The 26,277-nt window shown below is 46.0% G+C and overlaps 1 protein-coding gene across 1 annotated transcript in view; it reads right to left on the bottom strand.

Moving 5' to 3' along the window:
* Positions 1–26,277, bottom strand: part of MUC16 (mucin 16, cell surface associated) — an 84,426-nt gene that overhangs the window by 43,410 nt on the left and 14,739 nt on the right. Inside the window, exons 2-16 of the mRNA XM_078443432.2 lie at positions 25,435–25,980; positions 23,414–23,527; positions 15,989–19,912; positions 14,750–14,874; positions 14,588–14,655; positions 12,496–12,668; positions 9,582–9,617; positions 9,311–9,376; positions 8,527–8,651; positions 8,363–8,430; positions 6,934–7,106; positions 4,951–4,986; positions 4,641–4,706; positions 1,534–1,658; positions 1,372–1,439 (exon numbers count right to left, since the gene is read on the bottom strand). Of these exons, the coding sequence (XP_078299558.2) occupies positions 1,372–1,439; positions 1,534–1,658; positions 4,641–4,706; positions 4,951–4,986; positions 6,934–7,106; positions 8,363–8,430; positions 8,527–8,651; positions 9,311–9,376; positions 9,582–9,617; positions 12,496–12,668; positions 14,588–14,655; positions 14,750–14,874; positions 15,989–19,912; positions 23,414–23,527; positions 25,435–25,980 (5,713 nt within the window). The remainder of the gene's footprint in view (positions 1–1,371; positions 1,440–1,533; positions 1,659–4,640; positions 4,707–4,950; positions 4,987–6,933; positions 7,107–8,362; positions 8,431–8,526; positions 8,652–9,310; positions 9,377–9,581; positions 9,618–12,495; positions 12,669–14,587; positions 14,656–14,749; positions 14,875–15,988; positions 19,913–23,413; positions 23,528–25,434; positions 25,981–26,277) is intronic.

Here is a 26,277-nt window from a genome sequence, read left to right on the forward strand (position 1 = left end):
TTCTGTGTCTCCCTCTCTCTCTGCCCCTTCCCTGATCACACTCTATCTCTGTCTCTGTCAAAAATAAATAAACATTAAGAAAAAAAAAAGAAGCAAAGAGATTCCATCTCTTGAATCTGGGCTTGGCCATAGAACTGGAACTGGCCAATGCACGTTCACAAATGTGATACCAGCAATGGCTTGGAAGGCAGGTGTGCAATAGGGCTTGCCATTTCTTGCTGCTCTCGGAACTCTGAGCGTGTGAATGAGCCCAAGCTAGCCTTCTGGAGGATGAGACAATGTGGAGGAGAACGAAGGTATCCCAGACAGCAGCTGACTGCAGACACAGGAATGAGCCTCATCTGACATCAGCTGAGCCAACCCAGGCAGGAGAATCTTCCAGCAGAATCATGGGCTAACTTTGTTGTACAAGAAAGCAAATTGAGATACTTCAGCTGACAGGTGAGAAGGTAGAGGCACAGAGATGTTAAGTAACTTGTTCAGGTCACACAGCCTTGAAGTAGGAGAGGTAGGCCTGTCAGACTCTAAATAAAACTGCATAGGGGCACCTGGGTGGCTAAGTTGGTTTCGGCTCAGGTCATGATCTCATGGTTTCAGGAGTTTGAGCCTCGTGTTGGGCTCTGTGGTCACAGTGTGGAGCCCACTTGGGATTTCCTCTCTCTCTCTGTCTCCCCCACCCCACCTTTTCTTCTCATGCTATCTCTGTCTCTGCCTCTCTCAAAATAAATAAATAAACTTAAAAAAACCCACTATATAACCACTGTACTTTACTACTCAGTGATCCCAAGTCCACCTCTGAGAGGTCAGAAAGCAGGATTTGGTCACTGCTGGCTAGGTGTTATAGGCAGGCCAATCATTATCAAAAATGTGACATAAGCAGGAGAGAGAATTATGCACCCCCTAGAGCAAGGTTTCTCAACCTTGGCACCGTGCACATTTCGAGTCAGATCGTTCATGGCCCTGAGAGACCATCCTCTGCATTGTAGGATATTTAGCAGCATCCCTGGCCTCACTCACTAGATGTCAGTAGCAACTCCTACCCTTGAGTTTTGACAACAAAAAATGTCTCCAGACATTGCCAAATATCCCCTGGGAGGGAAATCATTCTTGGTTGAAAACTATGGCTCCATTGTGATAAAGCCAGCATGACTGACCAATTGTTTTCTTGATGAGTTCCAGAAGAAAGATCTTTCGGAAAAGTTCAACCTTGTCACCTGGGAAGGGCAGTCCAAGAGGATTCTGCATTTTCTGGTTAGGAATGCAATGTGAGACAGACTGGCAGTTGGTGGTCAGCTGTTCTGGGATGATGGTCCAGCTCATGGTCCCTCTGCCCCCTGCACATGGCCTGCATGTGAACTCTGGAGTTCTCACCTGAGCAAGGTCAATCTGCAGCCATAATAGAGGGGCCCAATGCTGCTGTTCTGGAACAAGGGTTTGAGCTGGGGATGAAAGACATGGAAGTAAGAGGATGGTCTGAGGGGCTGGGAAGGACAAAAGTAGGCACTGGAGGGCATGCATTGGAGGGGCTCTCACCAGACGATTCAAGATCCTCTCTACAGAGTTGAATATCTCAGATCCTGGGGGCCCCATGCCCTCTGTGTAGCGCAGGTTGGTGATGGTGAAGTTGAGGGTGAAGGGCACCAGAGACAGGCTCACACCTGCAGCCAGAAAGGGCGAGAGGGGCTCCATTATGACTCTCTGGTGGGGATGGCTGTAGGTGGCAGATCCAAGGGTGGCCACCGTATCTGTGTCACCCTTGCATCCAGCCACACTTGGCCTCCAACCTGGATGGATTATTTTAGCTGGAAAAAGAACCTCAACTCTTCAGCCCAGTGTGTCTAAAGAAAAACAGCTGGTGGACATTTGGGTAGGAGGAAAAGAAGCGAAATCACTCTGCTGCCCCCTGGGGTGGAGGTCTCCCATTGTCTTCTGACGTCACCACGAGAGAACTTGCAACCGCTGAGTGGGCCTGTCTATTCCCCCTGAGAGTGACTCCTGTCTCAGTTTCACTAAACTGTCTTTGAAGAGTGGATTTTACATGGACTGACCACATCTCCTAGTTTTCCCTGAACAGTCATGTGGCTTGCATGTAAATATTAATTAGAACCCTCCCTCTCTTTGTCAAAAGTGTCCCATAAGACAAAAACAAACACAAACACAAAAACACTGTATGGTCATTCTGGGGTTAGGGTGTGAAGAATCGAATGCCAGAAGTCTGAACTGGGTGACAGTACCGTTTACAGGTTTCATCTGAGGAGCACCAATTGGGGGCCAGCCTTTGTACTGGGCATTTCATTTCTGGCGTCTCAGCTTACCCTAACCACAATCCTCAGAGTCAAGTATTACCAGTTCCATTTTACAGTCTGGGAAACTGAGGCTCAGAGAAAGTAAATTTTGCCCAAGTCCCACAAATGAACAGCACAGCTACAATACCTTTTTTTTTTAATTAAAAAAAATTTTTAATGTTTATTATTTTTGAGAGAGACAGAGACAGAGAGCAAACAGGGAAGGAGCAGAGAGAAGGAGACACAGTATCCGAAGCAGGCTCCAGGCTCTGAGCTGTCAGCATAAAGCCCGATGCGGGGCTCGAATTCACAGACTGCGAGATCATGACCTGAGCTGTAGTCGGCTGCCCAACCGACTGAGCCATCCAGGCGCCCCTACAATACCTTTTTAACTCAAAAGTAGATATCTTTCTGTTTGTACAGCCATGCTTATAGCAGCATTATTCACAATAGGTGAATATTATTCACAGAATATTAGAATTCTATGCTGACAGCTCAGAGCCCGCAGCCTGCTTCAGATTCTGTGTCTCCTTCTCTCTCTGCTCCTCCCCCACTGACACTCTGTCTCTCTCTCTCAAAAATAAATAAAAATGTTTAAAAACTGAAAAAAAAGAATGAAATCTTGCCATTTGCAACAACACGGATGGAGCTAGAGTATATCATGCTAAGCAAAATAAGTCAGAGAAAGACAAATACCATATGATTTCACTCATACGTACCATTTAAGAAACAACACAAATGAGCGAAAGGGAAAAAGAGAGAGAGAGAAAGAGAGAGAGAGAGAGAACGAGACCAGGCAGGAACAGACTCTTAACTATAGAGAACAGACTGATGGCTGGCAGAGGGGAGGTGGGCGGGGAGATGGGTTAAATGGGTGATGGGGATTAGGGAGGGCACTTGCTGAGATGAGCTCCGGGTGTTGTATGAAGTGCCGAATCACTAAATTGTACACCTGAAAGTACTCCCACACTGTATGTTAACTGGAATCCAAATAAACAACAAAAAGAAAAGAAAACCTACAGTAGACGAAGCTACGGTAATCAAGAAGTGACGTACTGCATGAAGAAGGACAGGTAGATCAATGGGATATCATTGAAAGTCTAGAAGCAAAGCCTCACATTTATGGTGAATTGATTTTCAACCAGGGCACCTGTATAATTTAATGGAGAAAGGAAATTTTTTAAATAAATGGTACTGGCATAACTGGGGGAAAAAAAGCAATCAGAGCTAAAACTTGCCCCAATTTCTTGAAAACATACATTTTCAGATTCAGGAAGCTTCAAAAATCCCCAATAGTAGAAACTCAAAGAAAAACCATGTTCCGATACATCATTATCAAACTTCTGAATACCAAAGATGAAGAAGAAATCTTGAATGCATCTACAGAAAAAATGACGTCATCAGTCATGGAATGACTTGGTCTGTAGCACATGCCAAGCTTGTAGGAGCTAAGCCTGTTACAGAAATGGTTGAGTTGATCAGGGTGAACAGTAGGGAGTGGAGAATGTGCATTCTGTCTAAAGCTTGAGCAAAGTTTGCAGTGTCTTGACTCATAAAACCCAGAATTCCAGAAGGCAGGATTCAAATTATAGCTCACCGGCTTGTATCCCATAACTGTAGATGCACACGGCAGGATTAAAGGTCAGGGATGCCCTGTCTTGGTCATGACATAAGTGTGAAAACTACCTATAGACTCAAATTTTAAAATAAATCTTAAGGGTTGGAGTAAGACAAGTTTCCCGACATAAATCAAGACCTTGTTTCAGGTTCCTGGGGACTCAAGAGCCCTTAGACCCACATCTGGGTCAGATGAGGAAACAGAGCAAGAACCAAGTCCAGGACTAGGATCCTGAATGATTTTCTGGACATTCGAATAAAATCCACAAATGTGGACATACGCAAGATTGCTACATTCATTCATTCAACCAGTCAATCAGTATAAAGTGAGTGCAGACTAGGTGCTCAGCTCCAAGGTGACAGATACATAAATACTGAATAAAGCAAATAGCAGTAAATTCCATCAGAAAATACTCATGGTTGTGGATAGTGAAAACCTGTGGTCCAGGTGTGTATTCAGATGTGCTACTTCCTATAAGAGGGTCTAGGAAGGTCTTTCAAAGAAGGTGAGATTGCGCTGGGATCTGAAAAGCAATGAGGTTCCAGGTGTAGTGGATCTCCAGGAAGAGCTGATATAAAGTCCAGAGGTTAGGACACTAGAGAACAGACAGTGTCTGATGTGGCCAAAGTTTGGAGAGTGAGGGAGGGAGTGAGTAGGACATTCTGAGGGTGGATGGTCTACAGGAACCAGACTGTGTGGAGTTGAAGTTTTATGGGTCCCAGAGAGTAGGCTCCTACCTGTAGAGCTGAGGATGGGGGGCTGAGATGTGGAAGATTCTGGAGAGAATGTAGAAGTCACTGGAGCTGAGAAAAAAAAGAACAGGCGAAAAATTATGAAGTCCCATCCTGAATGAATGGGGGACTAAAGCTATTCATTAGAATTTGGTCTTCTGTCTTGACTCAGGGCAAGACCCTGGGTGGGTTAGGGGCTCTTCTGAGTCTGTAGCTAGACACTTAGGGAAGGAGAATTGGCAGCTTCCCTCCAGAAAAATGTGTTTTGGGGAATAAGGGTCCAGTGGGCATTGAAATTTCGGTCTTGAATACTCACTGCTGGTGGTAGGGTTCCAGTACCGGTGGTTATAACCTGTAGAAAGGAGTAAAGGACTGTTATAATGGGTAAGAGCTAAGGAAGGGGTAGACAGTAGACCCAGAGATGAAATTCATTAGCAAACTTGCTGTGATTTATAAATGAACAATAATGGCTCCTACATTTCATTCAGTGCCCTCATGTGGCTTATCCCTTGAAAATAGTGATGAACATCGTTCCCATTATTATTGCCAAAATAAAAATACAATAATAATAACTGCCCCTGCTTACTGGGAATATACTATGCACCAGAAATAATACTAAACAGTACATTACAAGGTAATGTAATTACAAACAAGAGTGTTCCAAGGCTTATCCACAACTTTATCATTGCTCTCTCAGCTTCTCTCCCTTCACAAAATTTTATGATAGTACGACTTTATCTTTCTAGCTTAGTTTCTGGGGAGGGGGGTGGTGTTTAAGTGACAAAATTGTGGCCATTAGAGAGAGCGGTCTGTGGAAGCAAGCAAGATGGAGGAGAGGGAATGTACATGTGGTTTGGAATATTAGAGAAACTTTGGGAATGGGCTAGGATAATGAACGTGAGAAGAGACTTGGAGGTCAGATGGATGGCATAAAAATTGGAGTCTGAAAGGAATTGGGGAGAAGAGAATTTTTCATCAGTGTTTCTCTGGGTCATGATCATCTCCTTGGATGTTCTGTGAGGGGTGGGAGTCATTTTGGACCCAGAGGAGCCCCATGATTTACTTGGGTTATTCCTGTGAACTATCTCATTTGACCATCAGGAAAATCCTGCATGGTATATATGTTTATTCCATTCTGTAAATGGGACATTAAAGCCTAGACAGGTTGCATGGCTTGCCCAGCATCACATAAAACAGAGATCTGTCCCTTGCCAATCACTGTCAACCACCGTTTTAAGGAAATATCCAAGTTGATATAGAGGGGACATAACTAACCAAGCATTAGGTTAGATTGTTAGGCTAGAGATCAGTTATGCCCCTTCCTATCCTGAGATTTGAGGCTTTCTCTATCTGGATGGTCTGTGGTGTTGTCTTGTAGTTAGGAACTTGGAGTTTAGATTCAATCTCCAGTTTGTTTGAGTCTTGACCCTGTCAGGCATGATGGCTGGATTATCTCAGGGAAATGACTTCCTGTCTGAAAGCATGATGGCTGTCTCCATAAAAATGACTGTAACAACTCACAGGGTTGTGAGTAAGATCAATGTGAGATAATACCTATAAAAGACTTTATCACAATTCCTGGCACATAAGAACCTTTTGATAAGAGCCGCTATTGTACTTATTATTCTCAGCATTAGCATTGCTGTTAGGGGCATTGTTGCTAATGGTGTTGTGTAAGTAGATATTATTCATGGACTATTTGCTAAATGTGATGTTATCTCATGAAGACTGTGTCATACTGACTGGTCTGTGGGCACTTAGTAAATTGGTCATCATTGTGAGAGAATGAAATGGGGTGAAGGCTGAAATGGTCACCTGCTGCCCATTTGGAAAATTTAACCACAGAGTTCTTTATCACCCACTTCTTTTCCTAGAGTCTGCATGTTGGTCTCTTATGGGAAGCAGTGAAAATGAGGAAGAAAAATGTTATTCCAGGAGGTGAAAAGGGAAAGGAAATCAGCTTCCCATGATGCGTTAGGCATTCAAAAATGAGTCTCCAAGGAAATGCTAGGTTTGCATTGGAACCATCAATTTGTATACAGCAATTTCTCAAACTCAGCATTATTGACATTTTGGTCTAGATAATTCTTCATGGTGGAGGGCTGCTCTGTGCACTGTAGGATGTTTAGCAGCACCCTGGCCTCTACCTACTAGATGTCATTAGTACCATTCCAGGTATGATGTGAAATATCTCCAGACATGCCAAATGTCCCATGGAGAGCAGAATCGCCCCAGTTGAGGAGCACTGGTAGAGAGAAACATGGGGCTGGGAGATACCAACTACAGCACAGACACTCACCATTGACATAGAGACTGTCTCTGTCCAGGGTGTAGGTGCCCAGCCAGGTGACACCGTGGGTCAGCTGACTCAGCTCCTGGTACAATTCTTCTCTGTTCAGCCCAGGGCCCATGGGGTCAGGATGATAAGTGCAGATCACGTCCACTCCTGTTGCTGTTCCACCCTTCTCAGTCCTAGGGCGGTAGGGACGTAGGAATAGGGACATCCTGAGATGTGGGAGAGTTACATACTTTGTTCACCTCTTGCCTTCAGCCTGTCCCACCCCCAGCCTTGGCCTTATGACATTTCTCTTTACCGGGTCTTGTCTGGTTTCTCACACACATTCTTTTCTGGGACCTTCTCATCTAGGTATCTTCCTACTCCTTAAAGTGGTTAATCTCCAAGGCTTCAGCCTCAGCCAACTTCTATTCTTTTGGCCTCATTCTTCTTGAGTCATATGGTTCATACTCATTGGTTCAGCTATCAGCTTTATTCTCATGAGATCCAATCTTACTCTCTGGCCAAGACCCCTCTCCTGAGCTCTGTGCCATGTCACCAACAGCCCCAAGGATGTCCTTCAGACTTATTATATTCCATTTGTCCCAGATTAAGTTTATTAATTCCCCCTAAAAACACAGAGTCTCCTCCTTCTGCCATGTTCCCATAATTGGGGCCAGAACCAAACATGTGGGAGGCATCCTGGACCTCCCCTGTCCTTGGTCCCCCCATCCAGGCAACATCTAGGTGAGCCCAACATCTCACTGATTTCCCCACCTCCTGTCCCATTATCACATCAAATTTTCCCATACCCATATCTACCTGTGTACTACTTAAAATAAATGACATTACATCAAGGCTCTGCTTAAAACTCCATGAATCCCCGCCTGATCTGAGATATGCCAACCCTTGAAATACTTCTGCCAAAATGTCTTCTGGCAATTCTTTTGGCTAATGCTCATTCAGCTCAGGCATCACCTTCGCCAGACTGCTTCTACTCAACTCCCCCACATTCAGCTAAAAGTCCATCCTCCAGGCTCCTATGGCTTCCATGTAGTGCTTTATCATTGTACTAACCCTGTTACTATTATGTTTAAGTTTATATGGCTGCTGTCCTCTCCATACTGTGGGTACCTTGAGGGAAGAGTCCATGACTCAATCTCTAGGTGCACTTAGCACCTGTCACAGGGCATGGCCTGAGGTACCTCATTTCATTTCTGACCAGTGAGTGTGAATGCTCCATGGCTCTTCTTATCCAAGTAATTTAAGACCTTTATTGGACAGCCACCTCTTTCAGGAAGCCCTCTCCGATACACTCAGCCAGAGGGGATGCCTTCCATCTGAATTCTTGGAATTCCATTCGAAGCCATTTATGCATCTTCTAGTTGCCATGTTTAGGTCCTCACCGCCAGGTGAACTTGCCTGTAACCGTTGTGAGGGAGGGGAGTCTCACCTGAGCAAGGTCAGTCTGCAGCCAGAGTACCGTGGGCCAATACTGGTGTTCTTGAACAAGGGACCAAGCTGGGGAGGAAGGAGAGAGAGGTGAGCATGAGGGGCTGAGGTGACTGGGTGGGGTAAGGACAAGGCAGGCCAGGGGAGGCATTGTTGGGCTCTTACCAGGCGATTCAGGGCCCTCTCAGTGGAGTTGAACTTCATGGAGCCTGGGTGCCTCATGTCTGGGGTGCAGAGCAGGTTGGTGATGGTGAAGTTGAGGGTGAATGGCACCAGGGCTGGGCCCACAACTGCAGCCGGAGGGAAGGAGAGAGAGGAGACCCATCACAATTATAGGCCTGAGCTATACATTAGGGGGAAGGGACTAGTGCCATCTCTCTGTCCATAGTGTCCCGTAGGTGAGGCCTGAGATATCCCATCTGGGATACCTCCCTCCTCGGCCAGCCAAGGGAGGACCTCCATGTTAGATGTGTCCTGTCAGCTCAAAAGGAAACCTCAATCTTCTCATCCCAGAGTGTCCCCAAAGGCTGACCTGTCACAGACATTTTGGTGGCAAGAGGAGGCACCAAGACCTTTTGTGCTCAGATCATGGGCCACAAATTTCTTGAGAAGTCAAGAAAGCCAAACGGTAGTAATTTCCATGAAGGAAACGATCATAGAGGTAGAGATTAGATCCCACCTGTGTGTGGGATATGGGGACATGATGCTACTTTATAGGAGGAAGTCTGAGCAAAAGCCAGCTGAGCTGAATCTGGAGGACAACGGGAAATCAGGAACAGAGCTGAGTTCCCATTACATAAGAGGAAAGGCACTGAGGATGGGAGGATGTTTGGTCCCTGAAACAGAAACAAGGCTGGTATGGCCAGAGATGGAGGAGCACAGGAGACAGGCTGGAGATCAGCCAGAATGGGAGTTGAAGTTTCATGGGACTCAGAGATCAGACTCCTACCTGTAGAGCTGGGGGTGGGAGGCAGAGATATCGATGGCCCTGGAGAAAATGTGGAGGTCACCAGAGCTGAAAGAAAACACAACATCAACATAAATCATGAAGCAGTAAGAGGACAGGGCTGTTGATGGGAACTTGTGTCTCTAATTGGTGGTCTGGAGCTGCTCTGGGGCTGAGAATCTGGGAGTGGGATACGTGGGTACTCTCCCTTGGGAATGGGTGCAGGGAAGAAGTGTCCCAGGGACGCAGGGACATCTGGGCCCTTGTGACTTACTGCTGGTGGTGGGGGTCCAGTACTGATGGTTATAACCTGCAGAGAGAGCCAGAGAGGAAGAGGAAGTCAATGGGAGGAGGTGGAGAAAAGGGTGAGGATAGGACTTGAAACATGGACACAGACCCTTCTCCAGTGCTTTCTCTGAGACTCATCAAAGATAACGATGGCTGCTCTTTATGAGTTAGCTGCCTGGTACTCCAATGCTCAGGACTGTGTCATCCTCTGTATCATTAACCACAAAGACCATAATAATCAAAATACCCCCCACCTTGTGGGGGTTTCATGAGGTGCCAGAAGCAACAGCAACCTCATCAGATGAGTCATAGGAACAACAGCTTTATGTGTTTCCAGCCTTATTTGTGTTTTCTCCACCAATTAAATATAACTTTGTCCTTGATCTCTGAGTTTTTCCTACTTCTCCGGTTTTCAGAAACAGCTTGATTTTTGACACAGTTCCTGGATTTCTGTAATGTTGAACGAGGGAGAGAGTGAGATAGACAGACAGACTGGGGAGTCAACCAAAAAGCATCAAGTTGGAGAATAAGAGGGAGTGGGGAAAAGAGGGTTTGAATAAGTATGGTTCTGGGTCATAGATTGGATCCTCTCTGAGGCTTGGTAAGCAATGCAAGTAAAACTTAGACTTATTTTATATCTGATGGTCTGACTAGGTTTCTTGAAATGAAACTCTTCTCTGAGACCGGACCCAGTAGAGGGAGCCCTGTGCTTTACTTACATTACTCAGGTTTTATCCCAGTTGACCTTTACAATAAGCTTAGGTGAGGGTTTTAAAAATTCCATGCTAAAAACAGACACTTCAGGGCCATAGGGGGAGCAAAAAAACAGGACCAGCACTTAAAGAAAGACCTGTAAATCACCCAAACCCACACTGTCAACTACAGCTTTAAGTAACTCTCAAAGACTATTGAAATACAATACAGATTTTAATCCAGATAGAAAGAAAATGTCAAAGGCAATCCACAGGGGACATGATTGAGCTTTAGTTTAAATTGTTGTGTTAGAGGCTCCTTGATATGCCTTCCCATCCTGAGATTTGAGGCTTGTTCTAACTGGGTTAGTCTGCAGTGTAGCCTTGTAGTTGGGGTCCCTTCTGGGGGCCTTAGAGCCAATTTAGGGTTTGCGTCATGATGTTACCATTTATATAAGGTTTCTGGTCTTGGGATAAATAGATGTCCTTCCTTGATCCTTGTTTGCTCCTCTGTAAAATGTACGTAATGCCTCACAGAGTGTTGGACAGGATTAGTAAGACACAATACACACAATGTTCCAGATCACAGGCATCCCTCAATAAATATTAGCCTTTAGTGCAGGCGTTACTGTGGGTTTTGTTGCTAAGAACGTTGATGCAGAGGGATTTATTGCTAAAAACATTGCTAACAGCTTTATTGTTTGCTTCTCAGGTGGGTTGTAGTTCTGCCTGGGCCCTGGAGGATGAGTAAAGGGCCACAAGCTGTTATAACAAAGAGAAAAAAGTGGATCAGTCCCCACTTTGGGAACTCATTGCCTGTTGGGGAGGAGTTAACGTCAGCAGCCACTGCGGGCTTGCTTTGTTCTCTTCCTTCTCTGACGTTGGGTTTCTGTGAAAGGTCACTGCAATGAGAGACTATGGAGAGAGCCTTTATTTCCAGACCTTGGAAGTTGTTCTGTGAGCATAAGGTGTTGTAAGTTTGAATTACTACACTGTACATCTGAAACGAATGTAACACTGTAATGTTAACTAACTGGAATTAAAATAAAAACTTAAATTAGGGGCACCTGGCTGGCTCAGTCGGCTAAGCGTCCGACTTTGGCCCAGGTCATGATCTTGTGGTTCCTGGGTTCAAGCCCCTCATCGGGCTCCGTACTGACAGCTCGGAGCCTGAAGCCTGCTTCGGATTCTGTGTCTCCCTCTCTCTCCATCCCTCCCCTGATCATACTCGGTCTCTCCTTCTCAAAAATAAATAAACTTAAAAAAATTTTTTTAATAAAAACTTAAATTAAAAGCATAAAAACAAATAATAGTAGGATTTAGAGAAGAATTAAACGAACATGGATGTTCACGCTGCTGATATTGGAGAGGCTCCGTTTATGCAACCAGAAGACTGTAGTGGTGACAGATTTATCAGCATTCACAAGAAAAGCTGTGACAGAAAAGGTGAGAATATCTAAAGGAGGTAACATCCACAGACAAAAGTTCACATTAATGAAATTTTCAGAGATAAATTACCACACTGAAAGCACACAGGGAAAAATGCTAGAATCTGATGGAAACTTAGAAAGCGATATGACAGTTCACCCTGGTACAGAAAAAGATGTGCTCTGTATTATAAATAATGTGATGAGAAAAAGGCAAGTGCAGGTCCTAAGAATTTTCCAAAAGAAAAAAAAAAAACGTTTTGTTCTCAAAGTTTCTAATGTTAAAAAAAATTTTTAATGTTTATTTGCTTTTGAGAGAGAGGGGGGCGGGAGGGTCAGAGAGAGAGGGAGACACAGATCCAAAGGAGGCTCCAGGCTCTGAGCTGTCAGCACAAAGCCTGACACGAGGCTCAAACTCATGAACCGTGAGATCATGACCTGAGCTGAAGTCAGATGCCCAACCGACTGAGCCACCCTGGCACCCCAAAGTTTCTAGTATTTAAAATGACAGGTTATTAAATACTAGTTTTATAAAAAGAAGAAGAAGAAGAAGAAGAAGAAGAAGAAGAAGAAGAAGAAAGGAGGAAAGGAAAGAAGGAAAGAAGGGAGGGAGGTGGAGAGGGAGGGAAGAAAGCTCTGTAGGTGTTCTGAGGAAAGAGAATTCCCCCATGGAAATTCTAGGTTGGCCCAGAACTATGAACCTGGGTACTGAGAAATTGCACTGCAAGGAGACCCCATCTGGGACTCGGGAGGAGACCCCAACAGCCATAGAGGTTCTCACCATTGACACAGAGACTGTTCCTGTCCAGGGTGTAGGGGCCCAGCTGAGTGATGCCATGGGTCTGCTGGCTTAGCTCCTGGTAGAGCTGCTCTCTGTCCAGCCTGAAGCCGGTGGGATCTGGGCGGTAGGTACAGACTGCATCTATCCTGGTGCTTGTCCCATCCTTCTCAGCCCTGCGGAAGGAAGGGCACAGGAATAGGGACATGCAAAGACACTTGAGAGTTGGCTACTCTTGACAGCTCCTTCCTTCAATTGTACCCCTTGATGTTTATGTTAGCACTCTTCTCTGGGTTTCATCTACTTTCTCAAACACATCTTTTTCTGTCTCATATGGGGACCACCTCACCTTCTGAAATGTACTGTTCTCCAGGGCTGCTCCATACCTAGTCTTCTGCTTTTGCTCCCCAATCTTTTCCTTATTGGTTCATGCTCATTGTTTCAACTACCAGGAGCCAGTACAGTCCCTGTCCACTCAAGAAGGTAAGTACAGGTGACATCCCCTCCAGTAAGAGCGGAGTCCTGCTTGGGCCATGGGATTGGGGGTGTGGAGCTCCCAGGGAGGAAATGAGAATCCTGAACCCAGGCAGCATGACTGAAGACCTTGGAGGAGGTGAGTGAGTCACCTTTGTGTCTGGCTGTGACTCTGTCTTAACAGTCATCATGGAGCCTGAAGGGAAGACTTTGTTTCAAGTTGGTGAACCCCAAGGCTGAGGCCAACCCCTTGGGAACACCTTTGGAGCAGACAACCAAATTTTGAGGAAAACAAAAACAGAGAAAATGACATAAGAGGTAATAAGGGGCAATGTGGTTCAAAAATACTTTTGTCCTGAATTTAAGCTGCATCTATAGTGATTCATCCAGACTGGGGGCTTTACAAGAAGAGAGATCCCCTCTCTTCCTTGTCTGGGAGTTCTCACTATTACCCACGCTAGTCAAAGCATTCCCATTTGATGCTCATCTAGGGTAGGGCAGTGGTTCTCAAAGTGTGGCTCAGGGACTCCTGGGCTTCCTAAACCCTTACAGGAAGCCCACCAAGTAAAAATATTTTCATATTCATACCAAGACGTTATTTTCACTTTTATTCTCTTAGGAGTACACAATGAAATTTTTTTTCCAGAGGCTATGAGATGAAATATTGTAAAAGATTAAATGCAGAAGCAGAGGAGGGCCTGGCTGGCTTTATCAGAAGAGTATATGACTCTTGATCTCGGGGTCATGGATTCAAGCCCTGTGTTGGGTGTACCAATTACTAAAATAAATAAATAAACTTTTAAAAATGCAGAAGCAGACAGCCTACTGTCTTTTACTAAAACAAGCATTAAAAATATCTACAAAAATGTAAACAATGGTCCTCTTCTTGTTATGCTTTTTTGGGGGGGCGAGGGGAGAGGGGAAACATGGCTATTATTCATAAAAATAATGTTATTTGTGTTAACACATAATAGGTTTGTTATTTTAAATAAATGAACGTATTAATATAGTGTTTGTCTTAATTTTGGATCCAGTAAATACTGGCAGATACAACCCCCAAGCCCAAAGGCTCTTTGGAGTTCTGAGTACTTTTAAGGATATAGGTTGTTGAGCCCAATGACCTTGAACACTGCTGTATCGTGGTTAAAGGGAGGGACTCAAGAACTGGGACCTCTGGGTTCAAATCCTGGCTCCTCTCAAGTACTTGACTACTCTGAGCCTCAGTGTTCTCTTCTGCAACGTGGGATAATAATCGTGTCGTAAAGATGAGATGAACGAAAACATGTACCTCACGTAGATTCTCGGTGGCATGTTGTATGGGCAATATCATCTTATTGATGCCCCCATCTCATGGGGAGATGGGGGCAGGTGTGGTGGGTGGAGCTCATTTAGGATGGCTTTAGTCTATAACACTTGGTTGTAGGAGCACAGAGAGGTTATGCAACTTGCCCAAGGTCACACAGTTAACAAGTGAGAGATCAAGGGTTCAAACCTAGAAACTTTGGATTCACTATGATATACTGTCTCTTGGCAAAGGCCCAAGGCTGTGGTTGACTGAGACGTGAAGGACCAAGAAGGGAGAGAATCGGGGTATCTGTAGGTGCTTTAGAAGAAGACTCACCTGAACAAGGTCAGCCTGCAGCCATCATAGAGGGAACCAACACTGCTGTTTTCGAACAGAGTCCTGAGCTGGGAAAAAATGAGAGAGTGATGAGCCGGAGGGGCCAAGATGGCAGGGTGTGGAGGTCTTGGGATGAGATGAGCATTGGTGGGGGGCTCTCACCAGGTGCTGCAGGTGTCTCTCAGTGGCATTGAATATCTCAGAGCCTGAGTTCCCCATGTCCTCGGTGTAGTGCAGGCTGGTGATGGTGAAGTTGACAGTAAAAGGCATCAAGAAAGGGGCTGCAGCTGTGGTGGTGGAGAGAGTAAAATGAGGTCAGTCCCAAGTCAGGCCTGGGCTGGGGGTGGGAGGTGAGGCTCTGAGGACACACCTTAACTCCAGCACCTAGCCGGGGCTTGGCCTAAGCTGTCCTTTTTGAGAACACATCATGTCACCATTTAAGACCCTCCCACATAGGGTGACCGACCATCCCAGTTTTTCCAGGACCATCTGGGTTCCTGGGATGCTGACTTCCAGCTGGAAAAGTGATATAGACTTGGGAAAACCAAGCTGGTCACCCTCCTGCCACTTCCCCTTGGCTCTTACCGTTTCAGCATGCAATAGCACCTGTATCTCTTTGTTGCAAGGGAATGAACAGGCCCCAGGGAGCATCCTGCTAGCAATGATTGATGGGGGTTGGCGGATACATATCCCAGCTCCCTAACCCGCTCCCCAGAGAGGAGGACTCCAAAGTTCACGTTCTATGCATTCTCCTGGGGTTCCCCTCCAGCCTCCAGACCTGATAAATTTCTACCATTCGAGGCAGCCGGTGTGTGATACCTCACTGCTATTGCTCTAACGAATTAGCACACCACACGACCATACTCCAAAGAACTGGAAATGGACTCAAACAGATCTGTGCATACCCATGTGCATAGTTGCACTATCCACGGTAGCCAAAAGGTAGAAACAGCATGAGTGTCCATCAATACACGAATGGACAGATAAAATGTGGTCCATCCATACAATGGAATGTCATCCATCCATAAACAGGAATGAGGTTCTGGTGCACACTGCAACATGGACGAACCATGAAGACACTGTGCTCAGTGAAATAAGTCAGACACAAAAAATCAAATACACTGTGTGATTCCACATACATGAGATATCTAAAGTAGACTAATTCAAGAACACAGAAGTGGATTAGAGTTACCAGGGGCTGAGGGGAGTGGGGAAAGAAAGCTAATGCTAATGGGGACACAGATTCCATTGGGAGTGATTAAAGGTTTTGGAAAAAGGACAATATTCATATAATACTGCGAATGAAATTAATGCCACTGAATTATGCATCTAAAATGGTTAAAATAGCCAATTCTATATTATATACACATTTTACCACCGTAAAAAAAAAGTCATTCTTACTTGTTTCTGAAGTCACACTCAGAGAGGTCAAGGTGGACATCCCAGGTGAGGTCTCAGGGACAAAGGGACTTGCCACAGATGTATTGAAGGTGGCTGCGGTCTCCGCCATGATGGGGCCTGAGCCTGTGGCAGCTAAATTAGTGGTCTCAGGAGTTGTGGTTTTCAAGATAGCAGTTGGACTCGATCCGTCTCTGTGACTGGTTTTAGGTGGTGTTGGGGTCTCTGATGCTATCAAGGTCACAGTGTCCCCTGTCACAGTCTTGGACAATTCCAGGAGTTCAACTGAGGTCACAGGTGGTGAGGGTTCTGTGCTCCAGGAAGTTAAGGTATGAGACTCACCAGTGGTTTCAGGGATACTGACAGGCCCAAGAACACCAGCAGTCAAAGTTGGGCCACCTGTGCTGGCCTCTGATGCAGGGCTGGTGGCCAATAAGCCTGTGGTCTTCAATAACACAGGGGAAAGAGTTGATGTTGAAATAGTTGTGATGTCTGTGCCAAGATGGGTGGAGAGTGAGGCTGTTTCTACAGGAACACCAGGTGAGACTGTTGGACCCAGATCAACTCTGCTGGTCTCCGTCATGGATGTGGTGAAGGATGTTGTCTCTGGTAGACCGAGGGAAACAGTCCGAACTGGAGGAGCTGTACTCATCTCCAGCTCAGGTTGGACAGAGAGTGAGGCTATGGTCTCTGGTAAATGAGGAAAAGCAGTTGAACCAGGAAAATGTGTACTTGTCTTTGCACTGGGGTGGGTGACCAATAAGCCTGTGGTTGCTGGTTCACCAGGAGAAAGAGTCAGACTTGGAATAGTCATATTGGCATCTGTCTCAGAAGTAGGAACGTGAGAGGTCACCATATCTGGTGCACCAAGGGAGACAGTTGGAGTTGGAACCACTGAACTGGTTTCTTCCCCACGGCTGGTGGCTATTGACTGTGTGGTGTCTGGTTCACCTTTGGAAAAAACTGGAGTTGTTTTGGGGACAGTTGGACTAGTTTCTTCAGAATGAGTGACTGATGAGACTGTTGTATTTGTCTCCTTAGGAGAAATAGTCAGGGTTGGAACGGCTGAACTGGTTTCTGTCCCAGAATGGGTGACCCACGAGGCTGTCATCTCTGCCTTTTGTGGGGAATCAGTCAGAGTTGTAAACACTGTACTGACTTCCACCCCAGAACTGGTGACCAGTGAGGTCACCAGCTCTGGCACAGTAGAGGAGACAGTTGGAGCTGGAATGGCTGAGCTGGTCTGGATCTCAGAATAAATGATTGTTGAGGCTGTGGTCCCTGGCTCACCAGGAGAAAGATTCAGAGTGGGAATGACTGTACTGGCATCTTTCTCAGAACTAGTGACCTGTGAGGTCACCATATCTGGTACACCAGGGGGGACAGTTGGAGTTGGAACAGCTGAACTGGCTTCTGCCCCATGGCTGGGGGCCATTGTGTATGTGGTATACAATTCACTATGGGAAACATTGGGAGTTGTCTTGGAAACTGTTGGGCTGGTCTCTGCAGGATGGGTGACCAATGAGACTACTGTATCTGGCTCCCCAGGGGAAGCAGGCAGAGTTGGAACAGCTGAACTGAACTCTGTCTCAGAATGGGTGACCCATGAGCCTGTGGTCTCCATTTGACCTGGAGAAAGAGTCAGAGTTGTAAAAGTTGTACTTGTCTCTGGCCCAGAACTTGTGGCCAGTGAGATTTCTACCTCTGGTACACCAGGGGAGATGGTCAGAGTTGGAATGGCTGAACTTGTCTGTGCCCCAGAACTGGTAGCTATTGAATGTATGGTATCTGATTCACTGTAAGAAAAATTGGGTGTTGCCTTGGGAATAGTTGAGCTGGTCTCTGCAGGATGGGTGACCAATGAGACTGCTGTATCTGGCTCCTCAGGGTAAGAAGTAGGCAGAGTTGGAATAGCTGAACTGGCTTCTTTCTCCGAAAAGGTGACCCATGAGGCTGTGGCCTCCAGTTCATGCAGAGAATCACCCAGAGTTGAAAAAGTTGTACTCGTCTCTACTCCAGAACTGGTAACCACTAAGGTCACCAACCTTGGTATGCCTGGTGAGATAGTTGTAGCTGAAAATGAACTGACTTCTGCCCCGGGAGTGGTGGCTGTTGAGAGTGTGGTACCTGATTCACTATGGGAGAAATTTGGAGTTATTCTGGAAACAGGTGTGCTGGTCTCTGAGGAATGGGTGACTCGTAAGGCTGTCTCTGATTCATGTGGGTAATCAGTCAGAGTTGGAAAAATCGTACTGGTCTCTGCCTCAGAATTAGTGACCAGTGAGGTCCCCACTCCTGATACACCAGGGGAGACAGTCAGAGTTGGGATGGAAGAACTGGTCTGTGCTCCAGGATGATTAACCCATGAGACTGTGTTCGCTGGTTCTCCAGGAGAAAGAGTCAGAGGTGAAGTAACCATACTGGCATCTGTCCCAGAGCTAGTGGCCTGTGAGGTCACCATATCTGGTACGTCAGGGGAGATAGGTGTAGTTGGAACAGGTGAACTGGCTTCTGTCTCAAGGCTGGTGGCTGTTGAGGGTTTGCTATATGATTCACTATGGGAAACACTGGGGGTTGTCCTGGGAACTGTTGGGTTGGACACTGCAGGATGGGTGACCAAGGAGACTGTTGTGTCTGATCCATGCAGGGATTCAGTCAGAGTCGAAGAGGTTGTACTGGTGTCTGTCCAAGAACTAGTGGTCTGGGAGGTCACTGTAGCTGGTACACCAGATGAGACAGTCACTGTTGGAATGGCTGAACTGGCTTCTACCCTAGGAGTGGTGGCCATTGAGAGTATGGTGTCTAATTCACTTTGGGAAAAATTTGGAGTTATTCTGGAAACAGGTGTGCTATTCTCTGTGGAATGAACCCACAAGGCCGTTGCATCTGGCTCACCAGGGGAAACAGTTGAAGTTGCAACAGTGGAAATGGCTTCTGTCCCAGGAGGGGTGACCCATGAGGCTGTTGTCTCTGGTTCATGTGGAGAATCAGTCAGAGTTGTAAAAGTTGTATTGGTCTCTGCTCCAGAACTGGTAACTGGTGAGATTCCCACTCCTGATACACCAGGGGAAATGGCTGGAGTTAGAATGGCTGAACTGGTCTGTGCCCCAGGATGGGTAACCAATGAGGCTGCTGCATTTGGCTCACCAGGAGAAGTAGTCGTAGTTTGATCAGTTGGGCTGGTCTCTGCTCCAGAACTAGTATCCATTGAGGTAACCAGCCCTGGCTCACCAGGAAGGATACTTGGAACTGGAATAGATGAACCGCTCAGTGCCCCAGGTTGGGTGACCCATGAGGTGTTGGTCTCTGGTTCATCTTGGGAGTCAGTCAGAGTTGAAATAACTGTGCTCATCTCTGCCCCAGGACTAGTTACCAGTGAGGTCACCATTTCTGGTACACCAGGAAAGACAGTCAGAGTTGGAACTGCTAAACTGACTTTTTCCCCAGAACCAGTAGCTGTTGGGGGTGTGCTGTCTGATTCGCTGCGGGAAACACTCAAGGTTGCCCTGGAACCAGTCAAGCTGGTCTCTGCAGAATGAAAGGCTCGTGAGGTTGTGGTCTCTGGCTCACCAAGGGAAACAGCCAGAGTTGGAGAAGCTGGACCGTTCTCTGCATCAGAACTAGGGACCAGTGAGGGTGTAGTCTGTGAGCCTCTACTGAAAACAGACGGGGTTGTCCTGGGAACCTCTGTGCTGGTCTCTGCTCCAGGTATGGTGGCCAACGAGGCGGTCATCTGTAGAACATCAGAGGAAATATCTGGGGTTGAAATGATCGTTCCTCTTGTGCTTGTGCTGGTCACCTTGCCTGATGTCCTGAGGAGAGTCCATGTTCCCGAAGCGGGGGTAGAGACAGTAGTGGTCAGAGTTGCTGTAGAGGTGGTCTTCAGAGCTGTGGTCTCTGCTCTCTCCATCCAGTCTGTTGGTAGTCCTGTGAATTGGGGGATGGACACATAGTTTGCACAAAATAATGGCCGCTTACTGGACTGCCACCAGCTATTTTTTTTCTCCACATGAGGAAACGGAGAGAAATGTGTCTGCCTGGGGTATATGCTTCTGGAACGGGAGAAGGAATTGTCAGAGGCATCCCTGCACCTTCCCTTTCTCATGTGGCACTGTAACTCCATGAATTCTTAACCACTCCTTGTTCCCAAACATTTTCTGTACTCTCCGGCCCCCGAGCGTTTTCTTAAGGCTGTTTCTCTTGTCTGCCTCATCCATTATTCATCAGATTCCTTACGTTCTGCCCTTCTTCAAACCCTAGCATGAACCTACCTTTACAAATCCATGTCAGAATTCATCTTTCCCTTGTCGATATTTCCTTATCCTAATGTCTGAATCGGCACAGTGGCACTCCTCATGGTTGGCTTGGTAAGAGCTATTCGTAGCCAGAAGACTGCTTGGCATACAGTAGGTGCCCACAAATATTTGCTGAATAAATGAGCGAGTGAATGAATGGATACATAGATGGAGGTATGCAAAGAGAGATGTCTTCTCTGGCTTGAGAGAGATCAGATATCATTGTGCTTAAGAGCTTGGGCTCCGTTAGAAGGTGGTCCTGCACTCAGATTCCGACTCCCCCACTAAATGGATGTGTTACCAAACCTTGCTGGACTTCCATATTGTCATCTGTAAAGTAGGTATAAGTACAGTGGCCATCTCAGAATGCTGATAAAAATTCACCAAGCATGGTGCCTGGCTCAAATACTGCTACTACCTGCTATCACTGCTGTTAACTCCTATTTATTATTACCATTACTTCGGCTACTATTACCTCACTGGGGTTATTACTGCTATTTTTACTACTTTTTGTATTTCCACTACAAAATAAATGTTTGCTGAGTCGGAATTTGCCAGGAACCATGCTAGACCAAAGCTGGCCAAGGTGACTGGAATTCAGATTCTGATGACGAGTAAAGTTGCATTGGCCGAGACAGCAGCTACTGACTGGGGCCTCAAAAAATGGTCCGAGGGAAGGATGGAGGACCATTGGGAGGCTTCTCCATAAAGACCACAAAGCCCATTGACTTAGTCCAGGAACAAAATAAAAGGGATTTGGACTCTGATGGGGAGCCATGTCCCTCTTTTACTAAGACCATCTAAAAAAAACCCCACATTTCTGGGAGTGGATATACTAAAATGCTTTATATGTATTTGGTGTTGATGAGGAGGGGGGTGGGGAGGGACAATTGCCAAGCACCTAGCGTGCTTTATCTCTTTGATCCTCATCAGAGCACTTAATATACATTATATTGTTCTTGCAGTTTTGTAGAAGAGAAAGACAGAAACTCAGAGCTCATCATTTACCAAGGTCACACAGCTGCTGGCCACTGGTGTGGAAATTTGAACATCGTTCTGCCTGAGTGCTAAACCAGCACTCTCCAGCACTGAAATCTATGATTCCCTAACTGAAGTTCAAGATCCTGTGGGAGCCAGGATGAAAAGAGAAGGACGTAAGGAGAAAATGTCCATCCGGAGAGGTTAAACAAGAGTCCTCTGGTTCAGTGGTTCTCAAACCTGGGGTGATTTTGCTCCCAGGGGATACTTGGCGATGTCAGGAGACCTTTTTGGTCATCGCTACTGTGTATATGTGGAGGGTGCTACTGGCATGTGGTGAGTAGAGGCCAAGGATGCTGCTAAACATCCCACAGTGCACAGGACAGCCTGCAAGTAATTGTTTGCCCGATGGGACTGAGGCTGAGAAACCCCACTCTATTTTGAAAGCAGTCAGTGAATACGGTTAGCTATTCCTCAGAAGCTTTGCCATCTAAATACTGGTCACCACCTGAATGAAACCCAGTGATTCATTTCTTGGTGACCTGACATAGTCAATCCTGTCAATGCCCCACTTATACCCTATACAGTGACCCCGATGGGATCCTGATGCAGCCTCTGTGACTCCACACCTAAGGGCGTTCACTCAGCCTGTGTGTGTTGGGGTGCAGGGCAGGCTGGAAGTGCTGAGGGTTATAACCGCAGGGTCAAGCATCCCACAGCCAATGACAGAAGAAAGTTGGCTGACAAAAGCCCCAGCTGCTTCATTCCTCAGATTAGACAACACTGAGATGTTCTAGGCTGTCTCCCAGAGTTCCCCAGTGGGACCGACACTGTGGCCTGTAGCTGTGGCCTGATCATGAATGCACCTTGCGTTGACTTCCCTTCCTGGTCTTCTCCAGTGCTTCTTGGGACCATCCCCCACCTGTGACAAACCACCTGTCCCATATCCTTAACTCAAGTTTGCTTCTGGGGGAACCCAATCAAAGATGCCTGGTCACAAGATAAGACTAATAACCTGACTGGGGGGTAGAAGTGACTCTGTCCAAAGCCTGCATCTTGGAAAAAGACTCCAAAATGTACTGGTAAAATAGACTGGTCTCCAAAAATCTCAGGAACAGCTTAATGGGTATGGGGAGCTTTACCTTTTAACCACACAATGAGGAGGACCCCTTGCCATATACACCTGCACCTCTTAAACTCTCAGACAGAACAATAATACTGAGAAATGTTAACAGGTGCCTTTTAGAGGGAAAGATTCCACAGTCAATAATGGTGTAAAACCTTAGGTTGAATAAAGCCAAACGAATTTCTTTACAGTAGAATTTCTCAGAGCCTTTAATATATTTATGCATGCTATCGTTCTTTAGGAAGGAGCAACATATTCGCCAAACTTTTTTTTTTTTTTTGCCACAAAATTCTTTGTCTTTTTGTTAAAGGGTATCCAAGCATTACCAAGCCTTAGAAGGTTTCCTGAATATTGTTTTCTGTTGCTGTCTCCAGGATCATTTCCCACCACTCCATTCTTCTACCTCACACTTTAGCAAAGGTGAATTATTTGTTCCTCCAAGATATTTCCAGTTTTACCCCTCTCTGTGCTTTTGCATGTGGCTGGCTGTTCCCTCCATCCAGAATGTCTTCATCAACTCCCTTTGTCTTTCTGGTAAATCCCTAGTCATCCCTTCAAACCCAGTTCAAATATTATCCCCCCCATGAAGCCTTCCTTCTATAGTTCAAATACATCTTCATTGCATACGTTTACATTTGCATCACAGGAATTTTGTTCCTTTGTTGTTTCCCCGGGGGTCTGAGAGCTCTGAGGATACCATGCCCAAGGATTCTCATCTGCACATCCTCAGCTTATAGCACAGTCTCTAACACAGAGAGAGTGATCAATACGCATTTTCAGAATTAAGTTAAACTGGGTCATATTTGTGGGATTGGCATATCCACCCTTGAACTAAACTCACTATGCATGTTATGAGGAAAAGAAAAGTGGTAACATCCACCTGGTAACAATTAGACAAAGATCCAGCTAAGACAGGGAAGCCCATGACCACCCCACATTATTCTTTCTCTTAAGAAACATCTCATCTCTCTGGAAGAGGAAACAAGGTCACAAGTGGGATTACAGGGAAGTAAGCAAAGGTGAACCTACCTGTAGGACTGGCAGATGATGTGGGTGCCACATGTACATGGACTGGTCCTGTGACACCTCCATGGGCTGCTTCATTGGGTATCTTTGTAATACGCTCCACGACGCCATCAGTCCCTGTGGGTGAGGGTGGAGAAGAAACCTGGGTTAATTCATCTCATCCAGAGAGAGAGCACTGTTCAAATGAATCCACTTCATTGACTATATAACTCAATTCTTCTCAAGTCCAGGACTTGAGCCAGGGCTATATGCCACGAGTGACCAGCCCTGTCCATTTGCCCATTCATCCACCCATAGATTTGTCCATCTTTCCTTCTACCATTGCTATATGTACCCATCCATCCTTCCTTCTTTCATTTATCCATTTTCCCATTCTTCCTTTGATCCTCCTATTCCCCCAACCACCCTTCTACCTTCTTACCATCCTGCTCATCCCTTGCTTCCTGAACACCCATGACTCAACTACTGAGCCATGTTTTAAGACCCGGATCAATACCTGTCAATGTACCAATCAATTTTATTGTGAATTGAGAGGTAACCAAGTCATCCTCCTATAGATGTTGTCCATCAAAGCAGGTGCTAAAGTGGTTAGCGCACCTGTCTCCCAAACAAAAGTTGGGGCCAAATTCAACTTTTCAGAGGAATGGAATCCCCAAGAGGTTCCTTTCCTCATCTTCAGATCTCTTGGAGGGGGTGTACCTCTTCCTAGGCCCCAAGTCCTTCCCACATCCCATACATACTTTGTTCCATCATCTTTTATTTGCTCACCAATTTCTTCACTTTTCCCTTGTGTTTGACTCTGTCCTTAATATAAAAACATAATCATTTCAAAGGGGGATATTGAGCCTATATCTATGTGTAATTTAGCTGTTTTGCTAGTTCTATTCAACTCGCTCATACTCCCTTCATTAGAGTCCCTGAGGGCCCACACGTTGTCAAAGGACTCACCTCATTTCAACTTGACTATCAAGCATCTGATGGGACTGACAATTTTCCTTCCTAAAACTCTCCCCTCCTATAGCTTCTGTGATGCCAGAATCTCTTTCTTTTTCTACTCCCTCCTGACCACTGCTGCTTAGCCTAATAATTAAAAGCATAGATTCCTAGTGCCATATAGTCTGAGTTCTTACTACTTATTAGCTTTGTGATCTTGAGCAAATCACTTAACCTTCTGTGCCTTGGTTTACTCATCTGTAAAATGAGCTTATAATCATCTTTTCTTTAAAAAAAGTGTGTTGGAATGAGGATTAAATAACTTAAAATTTTTTTTAATGTTTATATTTATTTGAGAGAGAGAGAGAGAGAGAGAGAGAGAGTGGGGGAGGGGCAGAAAGAGAAGGAGACACAGAATCTAAAGCAGGCTCCAGGCTCTGAGCTGTCAGCACAGAGCCTGACATGGGCTGGAACCCACGAACTGCGAGATCATGACCTGAGCCAAAGTCGGATGCTTAACCAACTGAACCCACTCAGGTGCCTGAGGATTATGTAACTTAATAAAACAGTGCCTTGACATAGAATAAGTGCCCTAGGAAAATCTATTGTTACTGGAGTGCCTGGGTGGCTCAGTTGGTTGAGTGTCTGACTTCGGCTCAAGTCATGATCTCACAGTTCGTGGGTTCAAGCCTTGCATTGGGCTCTGTGCTGACGGCTTAGAGCCTGGAGCCTGTTTCAGATTCTGTGTCTCCCCCTCTCTCTGCCTCTCCCCTGCTTGCCCCTGCTTGTGTGTGTGTCTCTCTCTCAAAAATAAATAAGCATTAAAGAAATAAAAATCTATTGTTATTAGCATTATCGTTGTCATAATCATAGTAATGTTAAAACATCTATCATGGTACTGGAGTCATCCAATGACTTGCTTATTTATATTTGCTTCTCCAGTGCCTAGAACTGAGGATAGATCAACAAATGTTTGCTGAAGGAATTTCTGTGCAGTAATAAACTCCTAATAACTCCTTTATACCTCTCAGGAAAAGAGCCATTTCCTATGAGCCCCTAATAATGGGAGTACAGGATCAGTGGGTCCTTACTTGTCAGCTGTGTTGAGTGTGGAGGAAGTTGAGAAGCCCTCGTCTCTGTTCCTAAGTGAATCTGCTCTGTCATTCTGGTATCCACACTGGATGATAAAGATGTCCTGACTGGCTTGGTCCATGTCTCCAAAGTACTGGCCACAACCAAGGGTCCTTCAGCAGTGCTACCCTCTGTCCCAGTGTTGGTGGCCACCGTGTGTGGGGTAGCTGTTGAGGAAGTGCTCCCCTGGGGGACTGGGCTGGTTGAAACATCTGTGGTAGTGGAGGCTGAAGAGGCGAAAGGCGTTGAAACTGTTGAAGGTAGACTGTCTGCCACAGTGGACAGAGCATCTCTAGGGCCTGGTTGCGTCCAAAATAATGGACTGGCTGAGAAGGCGGCTGAGCTGGCACCTGGGACTCCAGATGTAGCTGCTGACGGAGAAGGTGCCAATGTGTCAGCTGAAAGGGTCTCAGCTGAAGACAGCATTACTGTGCTCAGGTGATGAGTCCTTTCTGATACGGACACAGAAAGCTTGGGTTCTGGGAAGGAGGTTACACTGGCAGGCCCTGCGAAAGAGAGAGATGCGTAAGAGAGAGAGATCGACTTGAATTCCATCACACTGCCAAGATGAAGGCTGGTCCAAAACTCATATTTTCCCAGTGACTTCAGGCTTGGAACCCTTGAAAGTATGAGTGGAGAGGGGCACCTGGGTGGGTCAGTCAGTTGAGTGTCTGACTCATGATTTCAGCCCAGGTCACGATCCCAGGGCTGTGGGATCGAGCCCCATGTCAGGCTCCGTGACAAGGGTGGAGTCTGCTTGAGATTCTCTCTCTCTCTTCCTCTGCCCCTAGCCCCTGATCTTG

The sequence above is a fragment of the Panthera onca genome, chromosome A2 (genome assembly GCF_046562875.1).
Source record: "Panthera onca isolate mPanOnc1 chromosome A2, mPanOnc1 haplotype 2, whole genome shotgun sequence".
NCBI classification, from domain to species: domain Eukaryota; kingdom Metazoa; phylum Chordata; class Mammalia; order Carnivora; family Felidae; genus Panthera; species Panthera onca.